General features: G+C 47.0%; 1 protein-coding gene across 4 annotated transcripts in view; it reads left to right on the top strand.

Annotated features, from left to right (window-relative positions):
• The first annotated feature begins 5,574 nt into the window (after positions 1–5,574).
• AHCYL2 (adenosylhomocysteinase like 2) overlaps positions 5,575–18,495 on the top strand; it is a 164,357-nt gene continuing 151,436 nt past the window's right edge. For 3 of the 4 annotated variants that reach the window (XM_077472934.1, XM_077472936.1, XM_077472935.1), the window contains exon 1: positions 5,575–5,918. In XM_077472934.1, the coding sequence (XP_077329060.1) occupies positions 5,658–5,918 (261 nt within the window). In that variant the 5' untranslated portion in view covers positions 5,575–5,657. The remainder of the gene's footprint in view (positions 5,919–18,495) is intronic. The other variant, XM_077472937.1, reaches the window with a different exon arrangement.

Here is an 18,495-nt window from a genome sequence, read left to right on the forward strand (position 1 = left end):
CCAAAAGGATGTCGGTAAGGGACATTTCAGAGACAGATGTAAAAAAAAAACACAGATTTTTACATACTGTCCCTGGTTTTACTGAGGCTGGCAACCCTGATGGGGCCCCCTAGTGGCATGGGGCCCTCGGGCAGTGCCCTAGTGGCCCAATGGTCAGTTCGCCCCTGTGCGTTTCTACTCTTGCCAGCGGTGACAGTGACATCTGCGGTCAAGGAGAACCCAGTGCAACCCAGCTGGACTGGTACTGAAACCAGAAATTTAGAAAAATAGTCCTGAAACCCAACTGTGATTTCAGGAAAATTAACTTTTCAAAAAACCATAGCGCATGCTCGTCAGGAGCCAGCGCTACAATAGTGTTGCAGGTTTATACAACTGTAATATAACACTCAGTAATGGTCCCTCAGCCTATCCATTATAATGCAACTACCTCTAATATGGAGGCTCTCAAAATGTAGACTTATGCCCCGTACACACGAGAGGGATTAAGTCTGACAGACCTCCAAAGGAGTTCCGCCGGAGTTCCGACGGAGTTCCGACGGAGTTCTGGCGGACTTTTCGACCGAACGGACTTGACCACACACCATCACACCAAACTCCGACGGAGTCGAACGTGATGACGTACGACTGGATTCGACGTAGGAAGTTCCTAGACAGTAGCCAATAGCTGCCCTAGCGTCGGTTTTAGTCCGTCGGAGTAGCACACACACGAGCGGATTTTTCGAAGGGGACCGGGTCCGGCGGAGTTCCGTCGGGAAAATTTAAAGCATGCTTCATTTCTAAAGTCCGTCAGACTTTAGCTTCGCTAAAGTCCGTTGCAGCCCACACACGAGCGGATAGTCCGCCGGACTCAGTCCGTCGGAGTTTGGATGTCGAAAAGTCCGCTCGTGTGTACGGGGCTTTAGAACTGCAGATAATACCTGAGTGCCATGAAGTGGCTCTGCAGTGTATGCATATATTTGCAAATGTGTGCAAATGAAACCCCTGTTTTCAACGTATACTGTTAGACAGGATAATTTGGTTGGTAGAAGACTGGTTGGTAAGTTGAGTTGAGAATTTTCTTTGGTTTTGTTTGACATGTGTCATCCTTCCATGTGCTTCTTGCTGCAAAGGCCAGTTATAGGTGGGGGGCAGTGGCCATTTGTTTGTACTGTTGGAATATTGGTGAGGAGACGCACGGGGCACCTTTGCTGCCACAGTGCTATGTGCTGGGTGACCAGTGTGCCCCTGTGCCTTTAAGGAGAGGTGGGCTCCCTATAGGCTCACCTGCCCTCTGCCTATCCATTATTCTACATGTGCTTCTACTATGAAGGCTCTCAAACTTTAGAGTTAGGACTGCAGATATTATTGGGGTGCCGTGAAGTGGCTGTGCGGCTTACAAATATTTTTACAAATGTGTGCAAACAAAACCCCTGTTTTTAAAGCATACAGTTAGACATAATATTGTCGGTAACTTAACCATGTGTTCCTTGCTGCAAAGGCCAGTTATAGGAGGAGCCAGGAGTGCTGGCGGGGGAATCATAGTAGAGGAGGGTCGGGGACACTCTGTGCAATACCATTCTACAGCGCAGGTAAGTATAACATGTTTATTATTTTAATTGAAAAAAAAAATGTAGCTTTACAATCACTTTAACCACCTCAATACAGAGTACTTTTACCCCCTTCCTGCCCAGTCCATTTTTTAGCTTTCAGCGCTGTCGCACTTTGAATGACAAGTGCGTGGTCATGCTACACTGTACCCCAATTAATTTTTTTATCTTTTTCTTCACATAAATAGAGCTGTCTTTAGGTGGTATTTACCGTATATACTCGAGTATAAGCCGAGATTTTCAGCCTCTTTTTTGAGGCTGAAAGTGCCCCCCTCGGCTTATACTCGAGTCATCGCTGTCTGCCTGCTCGATCAGCGTGTCGAGCAGACAGACAGCGGCCATTCTATAATTCAAAAGCCGCGCCTCCGGCTCCGCCTTCGCCTGTGATAGGCGGAACACTGAATTTCCCAGCAGCCTGTGTTCCGCCTATCACCGACATCGTCTCATCCTCGTACTACGGACGAGGATGAGACGATGTCCGTGATAGGCGGAACACAGGCTGCTGGGAAATTGTGTTCCGCCTATCACAGACAGGGAGGCGCGGCATTTGAACAGGGGAATGGGCGCCGACGAAGAGCGGTGATCCTGGGACGGGACCGGACGGAGGCTCGGCTCGGGACGGGACGGGACCGGACGGAGTCTCGGGACGGGACGGGACGGGACCGGACGGAGGCTCGGGACGGGACCGGACGGAGGCTCGGGACGGGACGGGACCGGACGGAGGCTCGGGACGGGACGGGACCGGACGGAGGCTCGGGACCGGACGGAGGCTCAGGACACAGGTAGGCTGGACACACAAGGCCACACACACACACACACACACACACACACACACACACGGATGGACACACACACACACAGGGATGGATGGATGGATGGACACACACACAGGGATGGATGGATGGATGGACACACACACACACAGGGATGGATGGATGGATGGACACACACACAGGGATGGATGGATGGATGGATGGACACACACACACAGGGATGGATGGACACACACACACACAGGGATGGATGGATGGATGGACACACACACAGGGATGGACAGGCATATCTCACCCTCGGCTTATACACGAGTCAATAGGTTTCCCAGTTTTTTGGGGGTAAATTGGGGGCCTCGGCTTATACTCGGGTCGGCCTATACTCGAGTATATACGGTAATCACTGCTAGGATTTTTATTTTTTTACAAAAAAAAAAGAAAAAAGACCAAAAATTTTGAAAAAAATAATAATAATTTCTTCTTCACTGATGTGCACTGATGAGGCTGCACTGATGGGTGCTAGTAGGCTGCACTGATGGGGTGGCACTTATGGACACTGGTTAGGTGGCACTGATGAGGAGGCACTAATATGCTGCACTGATAGGTGGCACTAATATGCGGCACTGGTGGGCATTGGTAGGCGGCATGGATAGGCAGCACTGATTGGCATTAATGGGCAGCACTGATGAGAAGGCAATTATGGGCACTGACGGGGATCACTTAAGGACACTGATTGTTAGCACTTATGGGCACTGCTGGGGCTTTCCTGTTTTCATAGCGCTGATGATCAGTGTCCTGATTACCTGCCCAGGTCTTCTCTGTGAGGAGATTCCGCTGATCGGCACTCCTTACCACAAAATTTCTCAGTGTGAGGCGAGGAGAGCTGATTCATGGCACTTCCGTGTTTACATGTGACTGGCTGTGATTGGATACAGCCGATCACATAGTTAAAGAGCCGTGGCTGTGGCTCTTTACAGAGATCGGAGTCGAGTCATATCCTGGCAACACAGTGCGGCCATAATCGTCACGCTGTGTGCCCCTGCACGCGTGATAGCGGGCGTTCTGGGGTGCCGTCATATAACATCCTCCCAGAACGAGAGCCACACCGTCCCTCCATTATTTGACGATAGGCGGGCGGCAATCGGTTAAAGTTACTTACCTACCTGTCCACACTGTACACTCAGTGTAGAATTTCGGCAATGCTCAATTGTCTGAACTCCTGCGCATGCATGGAAATTACATCATCTAGGCCCGACTGATGAAAATTAGTGTTGCCACCTCATCCCTTTAAACCAAACCACATATTATTTGCACAGGTTTTGTGGCTGATTAGGGTGGTAATTAACCTCACTTAGTGTTTTATCTGCATTCAATTGGCCTCAGAACTTGTGTAATTAATGTGTTTGGGTTTAAAGGGATGAGGTGGCAACCCTACCGGGGATCAATATCTGGAAGGCTCTGATGGGGACACAGACGTGTGGAAGGCTCTGATGGGGACACAGAGATGTGGAAGGCTCTGATGGGGACACAGAGGTGTGGAAGGCTCTGATGGAGACACGATGTGCAAGAAGACTCTGATGGGGACACAAATGTGTGGAAGTTTCTGATGGGGATACAGAGGTGTGGAAGTTTCTGATGGGTGCACAGATGTGTGGAAGGCTCTGATGGAGATACAGACATGTGGAAAGCTCTGATGGGGACACAGACGTGTGGAAAGCTCTGATGGGGGCACAGACGTGTGGAAGGCTCTGATGGGGACACAGACGTGTGGAAGGTTCTGATGGGGGCACAGACGTTTGGAAGGCTCTGATGGGGATACAGGCGTGTGGAAGGCTCTGATGGGGGACACAGATGTGTGGAAGGCTCTGATGGGGACACAGACGTGTGAAAGGATCTGATGGAGACACAGACGCGCGAAAAGGCTCTGATGGGGGCACAGGCACGCGGAAGGCTCTGATGGGGGCACAGGCGCGCGGAAGGCTCTGATGGGGGCACAGGCGCGCGGAAGGCTGATGGGGGCACAGGCGCGCGGAAGCCTCTGATGGGGGCACAGGCGCGCGGAAGCCTCTGATGGAGGCACAGGCGCGCGGAAGCCTCTGATGGGGGCACAGGCGCGCGGAAGCCTCTGATGGGGGCACAGGCGCGCGGAAGCCTCTGATGGGGGCACAGGCGCGCGGAAGCCTCTGATGGGGGCACAGGCGCGCGGAAGCCTCTGATGGAGGCACAGGCGCGCGGAAGCCTCTGATGGGGGCACAGGCGCGCGGAAGCCTCTGATGGGGGCACAGGCGCGCGGAAGCCTCTGATGGGGGCACAGGCGCGCGGAAGCCTCTGATGGGGGCACAGGCGCGCGGAAGCCTCTGATGGAGACACAGACGCGCGGAAGCCTCTGATGGAGACACAGACGTGCGGAAGCCTCTGATGGGGACACAGACGTGTGAAAGGCTCTGATGGAGACACAGACGTACAAAAACAATCCATGTAAAATATATTAATTTATTTGAATGTTATTCATTTGTTTACACATAACTGATTTTTTTTCTGCCCCCGAATACTTGTAAAATCTACAATGTGGCCCTTGTTTTGAAAGGTTTGGAGAACTCTGATGTCAGGGATTGAGGTCATAAGGAGGAGCATTTTTTTGGCACTAAAACGTTGATAGTAAAGCTGAAAATAACTAACCTGGGCAAATAGCAGTCAGTGTGAAACTAAAACAAGGCCTGGCTTCCATGAAAATCCAATACCTGACAATAATTTATCTACATTTTATGTTTCTTTAAAGGGCCTGCCCATTGCATGTATTTACACTGAAACATTGCCATTCTTATCACATACTGAGCCCATTCATTTATGTACACAGCCGCCCATACACTAACTAGTATGAGAGCTGCTGGCCTGTGCCACTATTACACACCTCACACCCATCCCCACTGCTAATAAAGATCATTGAAACGGTAAAGCCCCACCCCCTGACAATCATCCTCATCACTAGCGCCGCAAGGCCTATCGGGTATTGTAGTGCGTTTTCCCCTCTCCCCATACACGGGACACGAGCGCGCACTACATTTCCCGTCATGCCGCTGCGGGTAGGAAGTCGCGCGCACAGCATGCAGAGACTTGTGGTCCTTTCCTGGCGCGCATGCCTGTGCCCACACTAAGGAGGGAACTACACTTCCCATGACGCGCTACGAGAGAGGGGCGGACCGAGGCGCACGGGGCGGGGGGCGTACCCAGCGGCTGCCGGCAGCGTGCTAGTGTTTGTGTGCATCAGAAGGCAGCCGAGGCTCCCGCATCAGAACTCGCCATGTCCGTACAGCTGGTCACCGCGAAGATAGCAGACGTGGAGCTGAAGGAGGACAAGCCGAGCGACGGGGCCCCGCTGGTCTCCGCTGCCATGGCCGAACCGGACAACAACTCGGCCGCCCCTCCGCTCAGCCAGGCGATAAAGGGGCTTCCCGCCTCCGCTATGAAGAGAAGTGAGCCGGCGCAGCGCCCGAGGGAGGTGGGAGAAGGCGCGGGGAGCCCGGAGGGCGCAGTCAGTGAGGCCCCAAGGACCGTGAAGAAGGTAATGTTCCCCGGCTCCTCCGGTACCTGTCCGCTGACGTCACCCCATCCTCTCCTCCGGTGTAGTGGGCCCCATCTTCCCTGCTTCTCTAATGGGGGCCGGGGGACTATTTTTCCTCCATCCTCCAGCGGCGGGAGGGGACGGCGCAGTTGCTATGGAGTGATGCGCTCACAGGTGAGCGCCGACCCTCTCCCGCAGATCACTCCGTCGCTGCCTTCTGGCCTCCTATTGGTCCAGGGCCAACCCGGCTCTCATTGGTTATGGCTGTCATGGTTGTACAGGAAAATGTAGTAAGGAGAGATGCAGAGTGAATGTCAGAGCACACCGGTGACCTTGAGACGTCCTGCCTGTACCCAGCACCATTACAGGGGCATAGACTGGCATAAGGGGGGTGACCGCTCCTCCAGGGATGTTATCTTCTCATTCACATCATCAGCATCCTCTGGCCCAGATCTTTTCAATGCCTAGGCATTGGTCATGTGACCAAGCAATGGACCGCTGTGAGATTGGTTATTACAGGTAAAGGTCAGGAGTTGGGAACTGTCATTGGCGCTTGCTTTTCATACTGATTCACGTCAAAGCTACCGGTAAAATGGGAGCGTTTTTGCACTGTGTGGCTTTTAAAGCGGTGGTCATCAACCCAGTCCTCAGGGCCCACTAACGGTTTGCAAGATAACTGAAATATATCACAGGTGATACCATTTGCTGCTCAGTGCAGTATTCTAGTCTGCATCTCCCCAAAGTAATACATAAAACCTGGCTTGTTAGTGGGCCCTGAGGACAGGGTTGATGACCACTGTTTTAAAGGACATGCGACTCAAAAACCAGTGGGGGTGTTTTTGATGCAGTTCCCATTCATTTCAATAGGGAGCAGCATTTTTGGGGCAGTTTTTTTATCTCCCCAAACATGCTGCAAGCAGGATTTTTTTTTTACACTGCAATGGATGCGTACCACCCCAGTGTGAACACATTCCTAGACTTAAAGGCCCCTTTCACATGGGCACCGCCGTCATAATGGAATCTGCCTGCTCAGCGGGGGATAACTCTACTGTTCCCCACTGAGCAGGTGGATGACCGTTCCTGGCCGCTCCACTGTGCCTCCTCTATGGGGTAAAAGGTTGGAAACAGACTGCCTGTCTGTGTTCATCTGATCACCAGACAGATGGGGAAATAGGACCACCATCTGTCTGAACGTTGCGGACACAATCATATAGCAGCAAGTGTCAGCTGACACCTGCAGCTCCATAGGGGAGACTGCAAGGTCCGGTCAGGTCAGTTTTTTTTTTTTTAGGCAGAAAGGGACCTAAATCAAAGCATTTTTTTTCTTGCGCTTTTTTAAAAAACAAAAGCGCTTGAAAAACCTAGTGTGAAAGCAGCATTAGAGTGTTTGTAAGCCTAGGTTCACATTGGAGCATATGATTTGTCATATGATTTGAGAGAGCAAATTGCATGGCAAGTCGCAGCCTATTGGAGGCAATGACGTTCCAATTGATGCAACGTTGATTTTGCAGCGCCGCACCGATTTGCAAAAGTAGCTTCTGCACTACTTTTGTCAATTTTAGATGCGACTTCAATAGACATCTGTGCATGAAGCCACACAGATGTCTATCAAGTAGGACCTGAAATCGCGCAGACCTTGCCACTTTGAAATTGTGCTACTTCAAGTGAAGTGGGCGCGATTTCAAAGTAGCATCAATGTGAACCAGGGCTAAAGTCTGGTGTTTTCATTAAAAAATTAATAAAAATAAAGATATACTTACCTGCACTGTGCAGTGGTGGTGCACAGAGTGCACCGATCCCCTTCTCAGGTGCCCCACCAGTGCTCCTCTTGAGTACCCCCATAGCAAAACAGTTCCAGCGGGGGGCACTCATGCAGGCTCTCCCCCGAGCTGGGCTGCTTGCATCTATAGACAGACAGTGAAGCTGAGCCCCGTTCTCTGCTCACTGGATTGGACTAACCGCAGCAAGAGCCAATGGCCCCCACTGCCTTAGCAAAGGCTGTGAGGTAGGGGAGATGCTAGATGCAGCTATGCACAGCGCTGATTCAGTACAGGCCACAGGTGAGTTTTTTTTTTGGGGGGGGGGGGGGGGGGGTTAGGGGTGGGGAGCAAATGCTAAAACATTTTTTTACCTTCATGCAGGGAATGCATTACCGTTAGAGTTATAACTTTAGACCCATCTTAAAGCAGAGTTCCAGTCCCCCATACACTTAAAAAAACAAAACAAAAAACTGCCTTGTAATTGTCCAAAAATGTACGTTAACATTTGCGTCATATGTTATGTATTGCACTTTTACTTTCTTGAAAAATTGTTTTTTACTTACGGATCCCAAGCAGGCAGGTTCCATCTTGGCTGTGGTTATCTGAAGCCCTCCTGTCTTCATTTGTGGCATTTACGTGCAGCTGGCTACCCAGCATGCACCTCCTGATCTCGTGCATGCGCAGTAATGCTGCTGCTATCCTTCTTCCTGAGAGGTTGCCAACACGAGTCAGTAGGCGATTCTCAGGGGCTCCTGGGATACATGATGCTGCTATCCCTGTACCCCTTTGCGAAACGCATAATGGCGTAATCGCCAAGGCGGAGAGGTACAGAAGAAATCACACTATTAAATGTATTTCCAATTAGAAGGAAAAAAATTGCATTGGTAAAGGGATGAGCTAAATTCATACCGTATAGATGGAGTGAGTGTGCAGAAGATGGGTGGAATTTTCGCTTTAAAGTGTTACTAAACCTGCATTTACTATATCTGGTCTCCCACAGTACACAACATGAAATGCAGCTATTTTACTAAATATAAACTGGTAAATACCTTTTTCTTATCAGCAGTTAGGGCAGTCTTGTGACCTCCCTCAGTGTCTGGTTAAAGCTTGTAGGAGGAGTTTTCATTCTCCCTTGAATGAACTATGAGGCTGCAGGACCCCCGACCCTCTGTCTGAACAGTGCTGATTGGTCCTGTGCTGATCACATGCACTATTCCCCCCCCCCCCCCCCCCCCCAAAAAAAAAGTTTTGGCGTTCTAAGTAGTTTTCTAGCAATAATGATTTTAACTTGAAAAAAAATGTCAGAAAAAAGTTTCTTTAAGTGGTTAAACCTCCCTCACTGAAGTTCATTGCTTTCTAAAGGACTAAACATTACAATGTTTATAGTTCTGTGACTGAGGAATGTTGTGTTACTTGGTGGACTGCTGTTTTTTTTTTTTTTTTTTTTTTTTTTTTTTTCTCGTTTTGTTTTTTGACAGCTGTCTGCTTCAGCAGAGAATTATCCGCATAGAATAGCGATAACGATTCTTAACGATTAATCGTGCAGCTCTAGTGTGAAGTATTTCTAAACCCTCAGCATAAATATATGCCTTACCTTTTTTCTTTTTTTCTTAAGTGTGCATTCAGCCCTTATTAACCCTTTTGTTCAGTTGTCAGGACTTAAGGAAATGTCTGGGACTTCTGGGTATGGAGAAGCATGTGACCCACTCCGTGTAATAGCTGGCGATTGTCTCAGCGTTGTTGCATGGGTTGGGAAGAATGCAAAGTATTGTGTAAGCACAAACTAGAGCAAACACTGCCATCTGCCTTCACTTTAGATGGCAGGTGAGGGGAAGGTATGTGCAGCTTTAGTGATGGCAGAATTAGTGTGAACCTGTTGCATTGCCCTGCATAATGAGTATCTTTTTAAATTGTAATTTAAAGCCTAATTCCTGCTTTGTTAGTAAGTGGATTTACTACTGAGCATTAATGATATTTAAAAATGTCCCCTGCTCCCAATGCTGCCAAGATGTCTATGCTTGCCTATTTTTAGCCCTTTCTGGTCATGTGATCCTGGTGCGGATGAACGGCAGCTGCAGGGGAGAAGAGGATGCGCTTGGCAACAGTTGAGAATTCCTGGGAGTGGTGTCCCAGCTGTTGTCAGCGCTTCCTCTCTTTTTTTTTTTTTTTTTTCTGCAGTCACCACTCCTTCATGAGACTAAAAAAAAATCAGGAAATGTTCCTGCAGCAGTACGGTGGACTTCCCATTCTGATATTGAATTAGGCTTTAACCACTTGCTGACCAGCCACCACAGTTTTACTGCGGCAGAATGGCACGGCTGGGCGAAACAACGTTATGTAACGTCGCTTCGCCCTGTGGTCACTAGGGGTGCGCTCACCCCCGGAGCTGATGCGAGTGCCCGGACGGTCGCGATCACTTTTGACACACTGAGAGCCGGGATCTCGCTCTCACGCTCTCTGTACAGTTTCTGGTTCTCTGAGGGGAAAAGTGACTGTCTGTTCATACAAAGTATGAACAGCAATCTGTCATCTCCCCCCCTTCAGTTAGAACACAGAGAGGGAACACAACCCCTTGATCGCCCCCAGTGGTTAATCACTTCATTGTCAGTGAAATTTTTATAGCACTGATCGCTGTATAAATGACAATGGTCCCAAAAATGTGTCCGCCCTAATGTTGCAGTCCCAAAAAATCGAAGAGCGCAGTCATTACTAGTAAAAAAATTAATACTAAAAATGCCATAGAACTATCCCCTATTTTGTAGATGCTATAACTTTTGCGTAAACCAATCAATATACGCTTATTGCAAAAAAAAATGTATCTTCTTTTTCCAAAAATATGTAGAAGAATACATATCGGACTAAACTGACGAGAACATTTTTTTAATACATTTTTTTGGAGGCTATTATAGCAAAACATATTGCGATTTATTTTTTTTTTTCTCCCCAAAATTCCCACTTTTTTTGTTTATAGCGCAAAAATAAAAACCGCAGAGGTGATCAAATGCCACCAAGAGAGTTCTATTTGTGGGGGAAAAAAGGATGTAAATTTTGTTTAGGTGCAACGTCGCACGACCGCGCAATTGTTTAAAGCGACGCACTGCCGAATTGCAAAAAGTGCTCTTGTCAGGAAGGGGGTAAATTCTTCTGGGGCTGAAGCGGTTAAGCTACCCACACACTGACTTCCCTTGGAGTTTGTTAAATTTGAGCCACATACAGCTAGCATAAGAGAGCCTCTTCACCTCCAATGGGAAGTAGCATATGCAGTATACATGTATCAAGTCTGTACTGGGACGTGCCATAATGGACACAAACTGCACCCATGTCTTTTCCTCCCTGTAAAAGTGAATGGAAGGTTTTAGGAATTTTCCACGTTTGTACATTTTTGCACAATTAAATGCCTGTGAAGCTGCACACAAAAGACAATTTAAATCAGTTTTTCCTATCTTAACATTGTCTTCTGCACCTCCAGTGCCATTGACCAAAATGTCAGATCTATTGATGCAGTTTATGGTCGGTTTTCGCATGTGTTTAACCGCTTCAGAATTGTACAGGTGTGAATGTGACTGATGGGAAGGTAACTCCTGACGTCTCATACTGTTTGGGTTTGACACCTATATACATACAGTAGAATAATGGTCCATTCACTTATTGTCTGTCCTCTAATAAAACCTATTGTTTCATGAAAATGCATTTATAATACCAGTCTCATTACTTTTTGACTAGTTTACACCTGTGTGTTGCAGTTTAGCGCATAAAAAAATAAAATAAAAAAAATTAGTATTAGTGTGTCTATGCATGTTAAGGGAAACCTGTTAGGAGAAACTCAGTTTGCTGTTAAAATTCTAGCTGTTGGACTGTCATACTAACGTGTTGGCATCAGTGCTTCCTAAGTCACTACCTGAAACAAGTATAGAAATAAGGTTATTATTCATTTACAGCATACCTGTTCCCAGAGTTGTGACTCACTCAGAAGATTATTTACTAAAGTTGCATCCAGACATCTAGCATTTTTTTAAAATGTATCTACACCAGGAAATGTACTATTCTAAATGTCTCTCACTTTACGTACAAAGGAACAAACGCATATTAGTTTAAAGTGGAATTCCAACTTAACCCTAACTGCTCTTAAAGCTGTTCCCTCCCCCCTACCTATGTGTACTAGCCTGTGTAAAATGGATGTGTAGGCTTACCTATTTTTTGCCCCCTTCGGTCAGATGATCTCCTGTGTCAGCTGCAGGGGAGAGGAGAGAGTGCTTCACGATGGCTAGTAAGGCCTGGAGTGGTTACATCCTCTCAGTTTCTGTGGCCCATCCATTGTCAGTGCTCCCTACTCTCCCCTGAAGCCAAGCTGGCTGGCACTGGGGAGCCAGATCACATGACCAGACTAGACTGGAGTGGCCTGAAAATAGGTAGGTGTACATCTCTCTTACACAGGTTAGTCAGCATAGGTGTTGGGAGGAGGATGGGACAGTTTTAACCGCTTCGCGCCTGCCCTATAGCCGAAAGACGGCTACAGAGTGGACGCTAACTGCCGGGAGGCCGTCCCTGAACGGCCTCCTGTTTACTTCCGCAATGCGCGCTCCCGCGAGCGCGCATCGGGGAAGTTCTGTGCACGTATCTCTCGGACACAGCCAGTCACAGATCGATGTAAACGGCCAATCACAGCGGCCGTTTACAGCGCGATCGGCGTGTCCAATGAGAGATGATCTCATATGTAAATATGAGATCATTTCTCAGCGCCGCTCTCCCTCCTCACACAGACGGCGTGTGAGAAGGGAGAGATTAACGGCTGCAGTGGCCGTAAGTTAAAAAAAAAGTGCCAGCTGTTAGTGCCAGCTGTCGTCGGTGCCGCGTGTCATTGTCCTGGTGCTCCAGGGCCTTCAAAAGTGTAATAGGTAGTCAACAAGTTAGATGTGTAATTTATGCTCCTAGAACACGTGATGGGGCTCCCTGCATGTTGGGCTTTTCTATGTGGTCAGGCTGTGAAAAAGTCCCACACGTGTGGCATTGTAATACTCAGGAGGAGTAGCAGAATTTTTTTTGGGGGTGTCATTTGTGGTATACACATGCCACGTGAGAGAAATAACCTATTACAATGACAATTTTGTGGAAAAAAATTGTGGGGAAAAAATGACAACATCAAAAAGCTCACCATGCCTCTTACTAAATACCTTGGAATGTCTACTTTCCAAAAAGGGGTCATTTGGGGGCTGTTTGTACTTTCCTAACTTGTTCGGGTCACAAGAAGTGAGATAGTCCACCAGTACATCAGATGTGATCAATTTTGTATGATTCGCACCACAGCTTGTAGACTCTCTAACTTTCTCAAAGACCAAATAATATCCACTAATTTGGGTTATTTTTAACAAAGATATGTAACCCTATAAATTGTGGCCAAAATTTATGAAGAAAAATTAATCATTTGCATAATTTTGTCACAGAAACAAAGAAATATGTGTTTTATTTCATAGCTCAAAAAATAAAAACCCCAGAGGTGATCAAATACCACCAAAAGAAAGCTCTATTTGTGGGGAAAAAAGGACAAAAAATTAATTTGGGTACAGTGTTGCATGACTGAGTAATTGTCATTCAAAGTGTGAGAGCACCGAAAGCTGAAAATTGGTCTGGGCAGGAAGGGCGTTTAAATGCCCAGTAGGCAAGTGGTTAATAGTAGTTGGGGTTAAACTGGAATTCCACTTTGAAACCCATCTCAAACCTACTGTGGTTGGACCCTAAAACCTCACTCGGGATATCTTTTGAGATGAGCCTGCAGGTGCTACTTCCATTCTCCAAATACTAGTTGCCTGGCTGACTTGTGTCAGTTACTGACATGGCGCATGTCTGTTTATTGGAACTGCTGACTTTCCCAATCTGCTCTTTCGTTTCATTGACAAAGTAATAGTCAGGCAACTAGCATCTTCAGAAGGAGTTTAGTAATGGTGGCTGGCGGCTGCCTTATTTGTCCTTCAAACAGCTTGCTTTAAAGTGACACTATTGCTCTTAGTCCATATTTATATAGCACCAGCGGTTTGTGCAGTGCTCATGAGCTTACAACCTAAGAAAACATTTCTGCAAAGCTGCGGTGTGTTGTCATACAGTAACCGCTAAATAATTCCACTTTAGTCTGTGTTGCCTATCCTTGACTACTTTCTACACTCCAGGGCCTTCCACCACTCTTTCCTTTGTAAGATCTGGCACCAAAGTACCCAGTGCTCAAAGCTGTTGGAGCGGAGTGGAAATTGTGACAGTCCTTGGGCTGATTGGCTACTAGGTACAAGCATCCCATTGTGGTGGGAGGTCACATGCTTTTTCCCTACCTGCAAACACCAGGTATTATGAATTGGGAGCTAGAGGTGATTGGTGGAGGGTGGGTGAGTTTTTAAAATGGTTCATGGGGGCTTTACATGGGAACTGTCAATTTTCCCTAAATCGGCAAGGTGATAGTATCACTTTGAGGCATCACAGGCCGGATTAAATTATTTGCCAAAATTTGGCTCAGATGTTTGCTTTGAGTCTCAGCAATTACATCATGTGTATTGTAAAGAATCCATCCTAGCTTCTCTTATTAACATAACAGTTTACAAAAGGAAAATGATTGTGTCGGCAGAGGTTTTAGACTTTTTTTTTTTTTCGCTCTACTATTAAGGTGGTCTTGCATTCAAAATATAACTGGGTTAACTTCCTGCTGAAGGGTCTTAAGCATCCCTTACATGGAGCAAATTTCTTTGCAGGAAAAAAAAAATCTGTTCGGTTCACCCATCGAAACAATGTTGACATGGTAATCCCTCCCGCCGAGCCATTTTACTCTCCCATCAGAGAGAGAGAGAGAGAGAATTTTTGCTATATCATCTGTAACATTCAGCCTGTCCATGGTTTGAAGGAAGCTGGTCTGGCTCCCGCTGAACCGGTTGCGATACAAACCGTCCATTTGCGGCCTGGTAGGGTTCACATGGACAGTTGGCAGCTCTGTGGCACAATTTTCTTCAGGAAAGGGGGCAAGTGTGTGTGTATGTGTATATATATATATATATATATATATATATATATATATATATATATAATATATATATATATATATATATATATATATATATATATATATATTTTTTTTTTAAATTATATTCGAGCATGTCCAGACAACAAGTGAAACGAATTAGTTAGGTGCTATTGTATTTCAGCCCCCTGCAGCATTGCTGGAATCAGAATGTTACTTGTTTTACCTTAATCTGAGTTCTGTAATCCTCTGTAGTTACAGCACGCGCAGGCTACCTCCCAGTCAGTAAAAATTGACTTTTTTTGTAAAAGGTTGTGCAATGTTTAATCCTCTCAGCAACTTTAAATTGTGGAGAGAAACATCATAGTACTGTACTTTGTTTTTAATTTTTATTTATTTTTCCCGTCTACTTCAGGCTTTGTATATGTAGGAGGCATCAAGTGGGTGTTCCAGCATTACAAGCAGGGGCATTCTGGAATCGCCAGATTACTAACAAAAATGAATGGATTGAACTGGTTCATACTAGACATGTGCAGAGTAAAATATTTCATCTTGGAATTTCGTTTTCGTCCGAAAAATTTATTTAGGTACTCTCGAAATTCGTTATTTCGTTTTTTCGTTCAAAAATTGCATTTGTCCGAAAAATCCACATGAATTACGGTCAAATCTGTCTTTGAAGGCTTATGGTGTCTGTCGAATGTATAAAGATTCGACGGAGCTAGTATATAGCATACTTCGTGTTTAAATTTAGAACCCTATTAAAGTCTATGGGACTCCAACGTTCAAAATCTAAAGTACTAATTTTAAAGGCTAATATGCAAGTTACTGTCCTAAAAAGTGTTTGGGGACCTGGGTCCTGCCCCAGGGGACATGTATCAATGCAAAAAAAAGTTTTAAAAACGGCCGTTTTTTCGGGAGTAGTGATTTTAATAATGATTAAAGTGAAACAATAAAAGTGTAATATTCCTTTAAATTTCGTATGGGGGTGTCTATAGTATGCCTGTGAAGGGGCTCATGTTTCTGGTGCTTAGAACTGTCCCTGCACAAAGTGTCATTTATGCAGGAAAAAAAAGTCCTTTAAAATCACTCGCAGCTATTATGAATTGTCGGCTCTGCAATACAGAGAACACTCATTGAAAGACATTGATAAAAAAAATAAAAAGCGTGGGGGTCCCCCAAATTCAATTACCAGGCCCTTCAGGTCTGGTATGGGATATTAAGGGGAACCCTGCGTCAAATTAAAAAATTTTTTTACGTGGGGTCCCCCTAAAAATCCATACCAGACCCTTTATTCGAGCACGCAACCTGGCAGGCCGCAGGAAAAGGGGGGGGGGGGGACGAGAGCGCCCCCCCTCCCTCCTGAACCATACCAGGCCACATGCCCTCACATTGGGAGGATGCTTTGGGGGTCTGTGACCCCTCAAAGCACCTTGTCCCCATGTTGATGAGAAGGGCCTCATCCCCACAACCGTGGCCGGTGGTTGTGGGGGTCTGCGGGGGGCTTATCAGAATCTGGAAGCCCCCTTTAACAAGGGGACCCCCAGATCCCGCCCCCCCCCGTTTGAAATGGTAAGGGGTACAAAAGTACCCCTACCATTTCACAAAGAAAGTGTAAAAAAAAAAAAGTTAAGACACACGCTTTTGGAAAATTCCTTTTTATTAAAAATAAAAAAAGATTCCAGCGGTGGTAATCCACTCTTGCTATCCAGCGACGGACGATCATCTCTCCGGGGTCCAGCGATGGCTCATCTTAATCAGCGCAGCGAATCCATCCATCTTCTGTATCCACTGAGGAGACACTGTGGGGATTCCGGTGGCCTGACGTTTGTTATATGCGGAGGGCGGGGCCACCCGTCACCTGACCCCGCCCCCCTCTGACGTAAGGGGAAACCCGGGTTTCCCTGTGACGTATGGGTGACCCTGCCCCCTCTGATGTAACGGAAACCTGCCTGTGTTACATCAGAGGGGGGCGGGGTCAACCATACGTCACGGGGAAACCCGGGTTTCCCCTTGCATCAGAGGGGGAGGGGTCAGGTGATGGGTGGCCCCGCCCTCCGCATATAACAAACATCAGGCCGCCGGAATCCCCGCAGTGTCTCCTCCGTGGAGACAGAAGATGAATGGATTCGCTGCGCTGGATCAGATCATCCATCGCTGGAACCCGGAGATTCGTCGCTGCATAGCAAGAGTGGATTAGCACCGCTGGAATGTTTTTTATTTATTTATTTTTTATGAATTTTTTCAAAAGTGTGTTTGTCTTATTTAACTATTTTTTACACGTTCTTTGTGAAATGGTAGGGGTACTTTTGTACCCCCTTACCATTTCAAACGGGCGGGGGGGGCGGGATCTGGGGGTCCCCTTGTTAAAGGGGGCTTCCAGATTCTGATAAGCCCCCTGCCCGCAGACCCCCACAACCACCGGCCATGGTTGTGGGGATGAGGCCCTTCTCATCAACATGGGGACAAGGTGCTTTGAGGGGGTCACAAACCCCCAAAGCATCCTCCCAATGTTGAGGGCATGTGGCCTGGTACGGTTCAGGAGGGAGGGGGGGTGCTCTCGTCCCCCCCTCTTTTCCTGCGGCCTGCCAGGTTGCGTGCTCGGATAAAGGGTCTGGTATGGATTTTTAGGGGGGCCCCACGTCAATTTTTTTTTTTTTAAATTTGACGCAGGGTTCCCCTTAATATCCAAACCTGTAGGGCCTGGTAATTGAATTTGGGGGGCCCCCACGCTTTTAATTTTTTTGATCTATGACTTTCAATGAGTGTTCTCTGTATTACGGAGCCGACAATTCATAATAGCTGCGAGTGATTTTAAAGGACTTTTTTTCCTGCATAAATGACACTTTGTGCAGGGACAGTTCTAAGCACCAGAAACATGCGCCCCTTCACAGGCACACTATACACACCACCCCCTACGAAATTTAAAGGAATATTACACTTTTATTGTTTCACTTTAATCATTATTAAAATCACTGCTCCTGAAAAAACGGCAGTTTTTAAAACTTTTTTTTGCATTGATCCATGTCCCCTGGGGCACGACCCGGGTCCCCAAACACTTTTTAGGACAGTAACTTGCAGAATCTTTTCTCTCTGTCAAATCTTTTTTTTCTCTGTCGAATATTTTCTCTATATAATTTTGGACTAATAGAGGTAAGGTTAGGCACATTCGACCACAGGTTCTATAGACAGATTGTTATTGTCAGAGTTATGTCGAACCTCCTATTCTATATCGAACTGTTGTAACAACTAAAACGAAAATAAAGCATTGCATGCCTCCCGGCGGCAGTTCACACTGCCCTATGCGAACTGCTGGGAGTGTCAGTGAAATGTTAATGACACCCCCAGATCAGTTCGCATATCGCAGTGCGATCTGCAAACTCGGATCGCATGGTGTGAACACCCATGCGATCCGATTCTGCTGCGGACCAAAAAAAGGGTCCCGTGCGAATTTGCGGCGGGTGCGGCGAATGGCTGAACTCGAATCGCAGAGATCGGATGTGATTTGCACTGCAGTGCGGTGCGAATCACATCCGTTCTCATAAACCGCTGCAATGTGAACCCAGCCTTAGTGACACTGGCGATGGGGGGTGATCACGGGGTTAAACCTTTATTGGGGGGGGTTAGGGGGGTACATTAGAACTAAAGGGGGCTAACCCTAACTGCCCTAACAGTTATTAGTCGCAAATGACACCAATGCAAAAAAAAAAAATGCATTGGTGTGACTGGGGGGGGCAGGGGTAATTGGGGGGGGGGGGGGGGTAAAGGGGGGGTGTGAGTGTGCCTGGCATGTTCTACTGTGAAGTGTCGTGTTGGTGCAACTCAC

This window comes from Lithobates pipiens, unplaced genomic scaffold, assembly GCF_037356315.1.
Source record: "Lithobates pipiens isolate NorthernLeopardFrog02 unplaced genomic scaffold, aLitPip1_a1.2 Scaffold_8, whole genome shotgun sequence".
NCBI classification, from domain to species: Eukaryota; Metazoa; Chordata; class Amphibia; order Anura; family Ranidae; genus Lithobates; species Lithobates pipiens.